Below are 10,339 nucleotides of genomic sequence, written 5' to 3' on the forward strand. Positions count from 1 at the left end.
GGTCTCTAGCTGGCATCCCCTGAGTGCGCGTTTCTCAACAAGAAGGCACACCCTACCCTCACAGGGGGTAGGGTAGGAAGATCTCAGAGGCCATGTGAGGGGAGTGTTTTTAACAAAAAAGTGCAATCTAAAATTAAAAAATAAACACCACAAAATCCCAATCCATTTGGAAATTCGACAAAATCATTAGGAGAGCCAGATCTGAAGGATATGTGTGGTGCGTGTGTGTTTAAAAGGGATGAGAAAACTGCCCTGAGCAGTGTCACCTAAGGAACGCTAAAGATCAACCTCGTGAAACAACCTGCTTCCCACAGGGATCAACTAGATGCCACCAAGGAGCCCAGAACAGGGACGTGGCCAATGATGTTCCTGATGTTCGCCTGAACGCGGGAGCTCCCCACATGTGCCTCCTCTGGCACAGCGCGGCTGGGAGACGGAGCAGCCTCCCTAGGTCAAAGCAAGGACCCGCCTCCCTCCCTCCCTCCCTCCCTCCCCGCGTCCCTTGCCAGAGGTAGACTGCTCCGGAGCCTGGAGGCTCTCCTCGGGGGGAGGCGCGCCGCAGGAACTTCCCGGGCCCGCCTCAGGTGCGCGCCCGGCCGGCTCCCGGCTCCCGCCTCCCGCCCGCGCGGAGCAAGGCCTGCCGGGCGGCGGGCCGAGAGCGCCTTACCGAGAAGCCGGCCCAGAAGGGGCAGGAGTGCCGGACGCGGGCCGAGGTGGTGAGCGCCAGGGCGGCGAAGCTGACGGCCACGATGAGGCAGCCGAGGACCATCTGGGCGACGCCGAGGGCCAGCATGATCCGCGAGCGGGTGCGGTACTCGCGCAGGCGGGAGAGGCTCAGCGAGCGCGGACCCCCCGGGGCCAAGGGCGGCGGCATCATCCTCGGCGGGGCGGCGGCGGCGCTCCTTCGCCCGGCCCCAGGCATCTCCCCGGCCCGGCGCTACCGAGGGCGGCTCAGCCCAGCCCGCCGGCCCGGAGCGCAGCGCGCGGGGGAGCCGCGCCGCCCTCGCCGCCGCCGCCGCCCGCCGCCCTGGCCCATGGCCGCCGGGCCCCTCATCGCGCGCTCGGCCGGAGCCCCTCGGCGGGCGGCATGGCCGGTCCAGGCTCCGCTTAGCTAGCGCGGCTGCAGCGCCTCCTTCCCCGCCAGGCGCCGCTCAGCCTCCGCGCCGGCCGGGCAGGTGCTGCAGCGCCGCCCCCGGCCGAGGAGGGGCTGGAGAGACGCCCCGCCCCTTCCCGCTCCAGCCGCGTCGACTCGAGAGTAAGCCGCCAAGGGGGAAGTGGGCATTGGGGGGCGCGGGGGCTTCCCGCGGCTTGCGCTTCTGGGCGGGCGGGCGGGCGCCGGGGCAGAGTTTCCTGCCCGAAGTTCTGGAGAGACGCTGCCAGTCCGTGTCCGGATGGCCCGCCTTGGTCCTCAAGCCAGGCCAGGGGGCTCACCGGCCTGCCGCGTTTAGCCGAGGAGGGCTGGCCGTGGTCCCTGGAAGAAAAGCCACAGCTGTTCCCACAGACCACAGAAATGCATGTAGAAAGAAAGATTAAATCTTTAGGGGCATGGTTAACTGCTGAAAACAGAAATATATTTAAGGATGATTACATACCTGAAAGAAGTTAAGAGAGATCTGGAAGTGCGGGCAAGGATGAAACTGTCATTTTGCGGAAGAATATCTGCTCTAAAAATGAATGTGCTACCAAGGATGCTATTTTTATTTCAATCTATACCCCTGATAAGTGGGATGGGACACACCAGAGAATGGCAGGAAAAAATATCCAACTTGATCTGGCAGGGGAAGAAACCAAGAATAAAATATAAGTTACTAATTGATTCTAAAGAGAGAGGGGGCTGCTTCTTGCCAGATTTGAAGTTATATTGTAGGAATGGATTTTGTTAAAAAATACAGATCTATTAGATTTGGAAGGTCATGATAACAGGTTTGGGTGGCACGCATATTTATGGTATGATAAAACAAAAGCACATAAAGGATTCCTGAAGAAAATCAATCTATGAGGTGTGGGATAGATACAAAAACTTACTAGCATGGATGGCACTGAAGCAATTTCAGTTAAAAAATTAAATATGAGAGGGGATTGGGCCACCTATAAAGATTTGTTAATAGAGGCAGAAGACCAACTAAAATGGAGAAAAATTGAAGATATAAGAGAATTATTAATGGATTGGTTACAGTATCACTAAACATTTTTTTTAAGGTAGACAAAAAACAGCTTTCATACAGTGAGATCGAGATTTGAAATAGATCTGTGAATAATGTGAAAGTGCTGTCAAAAATGTACAAACTACTTTTGGAATGGTATACAAAAGATGAAGAAGTCAAGGCAGTGATGATACACTGGGCTAGAGAATTTGGGTATAATATCCAACTTTCATCTTGGGAAAAGTTATGGAAATGAAATAAAATTTACTGCATGCTGTTCATTAAAAGAAAACCATATGAAAATGATGTATTGTTGGTATCTAACACAGAGTAAAATTGCAAAAATGTACAAAACGAGTTCAAATCTGTGTTGTAAATGCAACGTGAAGGAGGGTACTTTTTACCATATGTGGTGGACATGTACACTGGTAAAGGCTTTCTGGAAAATGATATATAATAAATTAAAGAAAATGTTTAAAAATAATTTTGTTAAAAAACCAGAAACCTTTTTGTTAGGTATAAAAAGAGATACCAAGAGAGGATAAAATACTTTTTATGTATGCAATGACAGCAGCAAGAATGCTACCAGCCCAGAGATGGAAGGAAGAAGTAGCAACAAAAGAAGAATGGCAGACGAAACTCATGGAGTATGCGGAGATGGTGAAACAGACCGGGAAGATCTGAAACCAGGAAGATCAAGTATTTTTTAAAAGACTGGAGTAAATTCTTAATTTATTTAAAAGACCACTGTAAACAGTTAAAATCATTGACAGCGATGTAATGACACTTGTAATGTGGAACTAAGTATGGTAACAGGATATATAACAGATGGATAATGGTAAAAGATGCAAAAAAATTAATCTTAAATATGGAACCCATGAAGAAGAAGAAGAAGAAGAAGAAGAAGAAGAAGAAGAAGAAGAAGAAGAAGAAGAAGAAGAAGAAGAATTTTTTATTTATATTCGGGCCAGGCTCAGGGCGGCTAACACCAAATATGAATTAAAGTAATTGTAATAGGAAGAAAACAACAAACAAACAAACAAACAAACAAACAAACAAACAGTTAATTAAAATACAGCTTAAAATACAGGGAGGAAAGAAGGTCCGAAGGTTCAAAAGAACCTTTTATTTTAATGTTTGAAATGGTTAATTAAAATCTATAAAAGTGTGTAAACCAGTGAAGAATACTATAAAAAGAAGAAGATAACCCACCCCTATCCTTGCCAGAGAAGATCTGCAGTGGTGGCCAACAAGCTCTCCACCATCGCTGGTCCATGAGCTGCTCCAAAGGTTCCTGCGATGCAGTTTGGAAAACGCTGCCATGCAGACTTCAGTACCTCCAACTTCTGGGTTGGAGATACAACTAAGTAACTGTTGGGGGTTTTTTAAATCAGCCATTATTTGGCTGCTTCCTCCAGCAGCCAGCGAAGGCTTTGCCTACCTGGAGCTACGGTCCTTCTCCTTCCCTTAAAAAAACACGTTCAGTGTCACAACATCCCCACAAAAATGTGGGAAACTGGCATGGGTACAATACAGTTGCTGCCAATGGGAGGCTGGGCACCTGGGCATGGAGCTTAAATGGGAGAGGAGTTAAAAGTTTTCCCCAAAATAAAAAAGAAAACTAGACGATTTCCTGTTACCTGCATACCCCCTGACCTTCCACTTGAACTGCTACATCCACTTCTGCCAATCCCAATCCCAAACTATTCCCAAACCCAAACATCTCCAGGCAGAAAACCATATTCATATAGCAACTGCTAGGGCAGCCCCAGACACTTGCTTAAATCTATATATATCCATTTGCATCCTTATAGGTAATCCAGCCAACCCACTCCCAAATTGTGTGGGCTTTTGACTCTGAAGCCCTGGCAGTTTTGCAAGGCAATTAGAATTATTCTTGCATTCTGAGCATGCCCAGACCTCCTCCTCAGTAAAGCAGCCTACTGAACTGTAGAACTGTAGAACTCAATATTCTGCTGAGAAAAAAAGCACACCAAGAACTCAGGCCAATGTAAATTTCAATAGTGGGAGTGGTCCCTACTCACAATTCAATAGTCAATAGTAACAAAAACTAATCCATTCAAAAGTATGTATTATAATAGAGATTACAAACTCCAACAGAGATTTCAAACTCAAAGAGATATGTATAACACAATAATTCGTTACAAAGATTTTCTCTTTTTCACTCGACAATAATGTTGATCCTTATAATTTATCAGCTTGCAGATGGAGACTCAGTTTCAATCATAGAGCAGAAGTCAAGTTATGGATTGGAAATCAGGACAGGGCCCTGTTTCGATGTATTCACCTTCATCAGCTGGAAGTATCAAATATTACATGAAAATACATTTAAATTCTAAATTGTCATAAATTATGAAACAGTCCTAAACTGTTGAACTGTAGAAGTAGGCACATTCTGCTGAGAGCCTAACTACACTGATCAGCCATTGGGTGGTATTTGCAAACCTCACGTCCTTTGCCAATGTGGTTTCAGGTACTCTGCAAACCCTTCTTTCCTCAAGGAGGAGCAGCTTTACTTGCTCCATAGCCTGACTTCATATATCGCCTCAGGCATAAGGCAGGTGGGAGGGAGGACAACATTGTGCTAATTTGGGTCCCGCTGGGCTCCCTGGCCAGATGTTGCCCCCTCCCAATTCTGAGCAAGATGGACCATTCTTCTGACAGCCTAAGTCATCTTCCAAGGTTCCCCTGAGGAAGGCCAAAATTCACATATCATTTTGAAATAGCCAGATCTTTGGCTGCAGATCTCCAGCATCTTATAGGGAGAGGGAGATAACTTTCCTGAGTCACCAGCTCTCTTTCTTAGACACTGTACTTTTAAGCCCTCTGGCTATATGGCTGCCGTCCAAGGCAAGGTGACATTGCTCCTGCTTCTACTTGTGCTTTCTGATGACTCAGTTACACACGTAGCATACAAAAGATGCCACCTGTAAAGATGGAGGATAAGAAGAGAAGCCAATCCCTACTAAGTTCTCAGCTTTGAGAAAGTGGGCAGAAATAAAAACCCCAGTTGTGTCAAAGTGCATGTTTTCCTGTTGAAAGGGAAATACTTGATTCTGTGTGTTTTACAGGGAAGAGTCCAGGGCAGTGCTCAGAAAAAAAGCCACTCCCATCCCATTACTTGAAAGTTTTTGTTATTATTCATATTTATTATTAGTCACTTTTACAGAAAGGTAACCTCAAAGTGACTTACAGAAACAAAGCATTTAAAAACAAGAGTAAAAACAACCCAAAATGCTAAACCTTAGACTCATAGCTAGAAGCAGTATGAGCTGACAGAATTAAGAAAAAGTAAAACTTAGGGAATGCCTAGATGAGATTTTTAAATATAGAACTGATGAACAAGGGTCTTCAGTAGGAAATCTGCTTAGGTTACAAATTTCAGAACTAATATTCTCAGCTCAATAATTTTGGTGGAAACAAGTCTGACGAATGTCTAGATAAAAAATTTAAAATGAGGAATCAAATGGAATATTTGGTATGTTGGGAGAGCAAAACGACTTAGTGTGTTTGGAACAGGGAATGCAAGAACTGGGGGGGGGTCACCATGGGAGGATGTCAGACTCCAAATTCAAATGGAGATAGCAAAGGGAATAAAAGTCAGAGGATGGGGGGGGGGGGAAATAATGAGAGAATAAGTAAGCACAGGAGGGAAGGGAACCTCTGAATCGCACTGGGTGACCTTGGGCCAGTCACTGCCCCTCCGGCTAAACCTCACAGGGTGGTTGTGAGGATAAAATGTGGTGGGTGAGAACCATGGACGCCACCTTGAGCTTGGAGGAAAAGGTGGGATATAAATGCAATAATCAAATAATACATAAATTACTTTCAAGTAATTAAGCATAGGATCAGGCTGTTAGTCTAGCAAATAGCTTGTTTTGGTGATTGGAAATGAAACACAGAAAATTTCCTTCTACGAATCAGACCACGAGTCCGTCTAACTCAGCGTTGTCTGCAATATTGACTGCATGCGGCTCTCCAGAGTTTCAGGCAGGGAACTCTCCTCTCAGCCTTGACCTGGAGATGCCAGGGATTGGGCAAGGCTGGCACCTCCTGCATGCAGAACAGATGCTCAACCACGGAGCGATGGCCTTTGCCAAAACTTGGGCATGAGAACTGAATCTAAGAACCCAAACCCACCAATTGTACATCACCATGGTAATATGGAGGTCATGTGCCATTACATAGGATCTTCTTACAGCCCTTCTGGATTGTTCTAGTTGGTTAGAGCGTGGTGCTGATTGTGGGATATAATGCTGTCAGTCAAGGCCAACATTCTGAGAGGACTAACGGCCTCTATGTGGCAGGCAGTTTGTCTGTTGGTCGGTTGCTGCAAGGAGTGTTCACTGGTAACTGCTCAGATGTAGTCTTCTCATGATTCATCTAGTATATAGTTTATCAGTTATGTAACCTAAGTCTGCCTTCAGGTTGACAACCTGAATGAATCTGATAGTAAAGTAGTTTATGTTAATATGATTCAGATTCATGTGTGTTTTCTTTAAGAGGGACTGAAAGGGATTATCAACCAGGAAGGTATAATTATTGATAGGACTCAAACAAGTTAGCAACCCGCCTGTCGCTGCATAAACTCAAACGGGATGGTTATGTAGCCTTTTTAATCCATGGGTAGGAGTAATTGTTGCACCCAAGCAGAGACAAAAGGAGCCAAACGACACCAAGGGGTTAATCCAGAGAAAGAGCGTTTTATTCTGCCATGGGGGGGGGGCAGAGGCCGACTTCATAAAACTTAGGGAAGTGCTGGGTGAGATCCCATGGACAGTAATACTAAAAGGAAAGGGAGTTCATGATGGCTGGGAGCTTGTTAAGAGGGAGATAGTAAAAGCACAACGTCAGGCAATACCAATGAGACGGAAACATGGAAGGTGCCTAAAGAAGCCAGGGTGGCTATCTAAAGAACTTTTAACTGAGTTAAGATTAAAAAAGGATGTAAAAAAGGATGGGAGGGGTGGCTAACACCCCAGAGGACAGGATCACACTTCAAAACGACCTTGACAGATTAGAGAACTGGGCCAAAACAAACAAGATGAATTTTAACAGGGAGAAATGTAAAGTATTGCACTTGGGCAAAAAAAATGAGAGGCACAAATACAAGATGGGGGACACCTGGCTTGAGAGCAGTACATGTGAAAAGGATCTAGGAGTCTTGGTTGACCACAAACTTGACATGAGCCAACAGTGTGACGCGGCAGCTAAAAAAGCCAATGCAATTCTGGGCTGCATCAATAGGAGTATAGCATCTAGATCAAGGGAAGTAATAGTGCCACTGTATTCTGCTCTGGTCAGACCTCACCTGGAGTACTGTGTCCAGTTCTGGGCACCACAGTTCAAGAAGGACACTGACAAACTGGAACGTGTCCAGAGGAGGGCAACCAAAATGGTCAACGGGCTGGAAACGATGCCTTATGAGGAACGGCTAAGGGAGCTGGGCATGTTTATCCTGGAGAAGAGAAGGGTAAGGGGTGATATGATAGCCATGTTCAAATATATAAAATGATGTCTTATAGAGGAGGGAGAAAGGTTGTTTTCTGCTGCTCCAGAGAAGCGGACATGGAGCAATGGATCCAAACTACAAGAAAGAAGATTCCACCTAAACATTAGGAAGAACTTCTGGACAGTAAGAGCTGTTCGCCAGTGGAATTTGCTGCCAAGGAGTGTGGTGGAGTCTCCTACTTTGGAGGTCTTTAAGCAGAGGCTTGACAACCATATGTCAGGAGTGCTCTGATGGTGTTTCCTGCTTGGCAGGGGGTTGGACTTGATGGCCCTTGTGGTCTCTTCCAACTCTATGATTCTATGATTCTATGATATAGAAGCATGATTAATCTCACCAACAGGGTAAAAAACAGCTTCTATCCGTGGACTGTTAGGCTGCTGAATAAAAAGATAACAACAGGGCAACTGACTTTTGGGTTTGGTGGGTGTGCGTCAGCAAACGAGGGGAATTAAGACTAAGAGAGCTGAGTTGGGGGTGCTCGTGTAATCTCACTGTACACAAGTTTTACAAGTGACAATAAAGTAGTTCAATTTCAATTTCAGGGGGTTGGGCTAGATGACCCTCAGGATCGCTTCCAACTGCACAATTTTCTCTCACTCTCTCTGATAAAATATGTCAAGTGTTAGAATACTATTTCAGCTCTGTCCCTTTCACAGAAACCCCTTTGAATAGAATCAGGGAGCAACTGCAGAAGTAATGCAGCCAAGGCCATAAACAAACCTAGCAGCAGAGTTCAGTATATCATTGCTCATAGGTCCTGACCGTAAGTAGTTACCCTCCAATGTGCTACTTTTGGAAAAGATAAAATTGGCTTCGTCAGCAGTTGGAACAATGCCCGCTTTCCCAGAGGATGAATTATAAGAAAACTTTGATTGCATCTGTCTGATCTCAAGCTAATGAAAATTTGGTACCAGGAGGAACCGCTCATTCCATTTGCATCAAGCGTTTTACGAATGGATGCCTAATATATCTAGAGGTTTTTGTTTTGTTTTTTGTTTAAAATGCATTTATCTTTGCTCCATTCTGTGGTGTTGCTTCCCAAGAAGCTCAAGCAGCCAAGCATTCAACATTTTGTAGCCAAAGCAGACTCTCTCCCCCCCCCCCACCAGGCCTATGTGACATTGGCTTCTTTGGTTCAATAGTCCCTGCCTTTGCAAGGCCACCTTTAATTCAAACATGCATTTCTTAATATGATTACCATATATTTATATGGTGGGAAATACTATTATTGAGACACATCTTACACCAGGCCATTATCCAGTAGGGAAGCCCAACCCTCCAACAGAAGACTAACAAATGTGGCTAAGTGGTTAGAGTGTCAGACAGGACCTGGAACACCAAGGTTGAAATCCTTACTCAGCCAGGAAGCTCCCTGGGTGACCTTGGAGTCAGTCGCTGCCTTTCAGCCTAACCTACCTCACAGGGTGGTTGTGAAGATTCAGTGCGGGGGGGGGGGCTATAAACACCAATTTGAGCTCCTGGGAGAAAAAGGTGGGATATAAAATATGGAAAATAAGTAAATTTACTTGGTTTTTCTTCTCCATATCTGGCCAAAGTGGCAAGTCCCATAAAAATGGCAATAAAACAATTAAACAACAATGAAAGCAAAACAGCAAGGACTAAAGAGCCAGGATAAAGACAGCAAAACAACAACAACAACAACAACAACAACAACAACACCACCACATTAAAAGTGATAATTATGGAAAAGATTTAGCCGACTTCCTTGGAGTCCCTTTGTTGTCAGAGTCTTTTAGCTGCCATTAAAGAGCACTAAAGTATGCTTCCTTTACCCTTTAAATTTTTACCTTTGCAGTTCAGAAATATGACGGCGGGATCACTCCATCAGCTCTCTTATCGGTCATCAGACTTCATTTGAGCGCCTGAAGAACAGGAGGCTTCAAAGGCAGACCTTCAGCTGCTGTTGACCCTGCATTGTGTGCCCTGCAGAATCCCATTCAAAGCTCCTGCCCAGGGCTGAACTCAGAAGGGGTTGCTCTCCCTGCTTGGAAAGGAAGCCATGGTGCCCAAAGTCAATAACAGAATCTAGCCGAATGTTGCCATTCTAGGACCTATGTTCAGATGCCCCGATTATACAGTACTGTACATGCTTCTCATTGCTAATAATTTGCACCAGGAAGGGCTTGGAGCAGTTTCTTAATGCACAGACAGGACCTTCTTTCACAGGTTTGGTGAGTGCATGGAGAGGTGCCTGAGCTGGATTTGGGGGCAGCAACTGGGTGGATTAGCTAGGCCTGGAGGGACTCTTGGCTCAAGGGGCAATTGCCGGAGGCTATCTGCTCCATCATTGGAGGAAACAAGCAATAAAAGCACCCAGCTTGACTTGTAAGTCTGGCAACAGTAATTGGCATGTGGCCATTGATGTTTGTTTGATTTTCATCTGTGGGGAAATGTACTGCATCAGCACCTGATCAACAAACAATGTGCAAATATTGCCCCTTGTGGGACAATAAATCACATGGAGAACTTGAAGAGGAGCACACAGAGTCTGCCATCTGCAAGGGGACCCAAAGCTCCAGGGAGCTTGCTTCCCCACTCGCTGACAGAAAGACTCTGTAACTAAGCCTTAGTGCCAGAGTTGTCTATTTTTCATCCCCCTCCAAGTCCTTTTTCCTTTTGTGCCATGACTTTTAGCTTGTAA

The 10,339-nt window shown here is 45.5% G+C and overlaps 1 protein-coding gene and 1 long non-coding RNA gene across 3 annotated transcripts in view; one reads left to right on the forward strand and one right to left on the reverse strand.

Moving 5' to 3' along the window:
• ENTREP2 (endosomal transmembrane epsin interactor 2) overlaps positions 1 to 967 on the reverse strand; it is a 190,445-nt gene extending 189,478 nt beyond the window's left edge. For both annotated transcript variants that reach the window (XM_083475764.1, XM_083475763.1), the window contains exon 1: positions 668 to 967. In XM_083475764.1, coding sequence (XP_083331890.1) covers positions 668 to 922 — 255 coding nt within the window. In that variant the 5' untranslated portion in view covers positions 923 to 967. The remainder of the gene's footprint in view (positions 1 to 667) is intronic.
• Positions 681 to 9,751, forward strand: LOC310693677. Its single transcript, XR_014519317.1, has 3 exons — positions 681 to 806; positions 2,716 to 2,843; positions 9,494 to 9,751. It is a non-coding gene; the product is annotated as an uncharacterized lncRNA (long non-coding RNA).
• The last annotated feature ends 588 nt before the right edge of the window (positions 9,752 to 10,339 follow it).

Source organism: Podarcis liolepis, assembly GCF_965112155.1.
Source record: "Podarcis liolepis genome assembly, chromosome: 14".
In the NCBI taxonomy this organism is placed as follows: domain Eukaryota; kingdom Metazoa; phylum Chordata; class Lepidosauria; order Squamata; family Lacertidae; genus Podarcis; species Podarcis liolepis.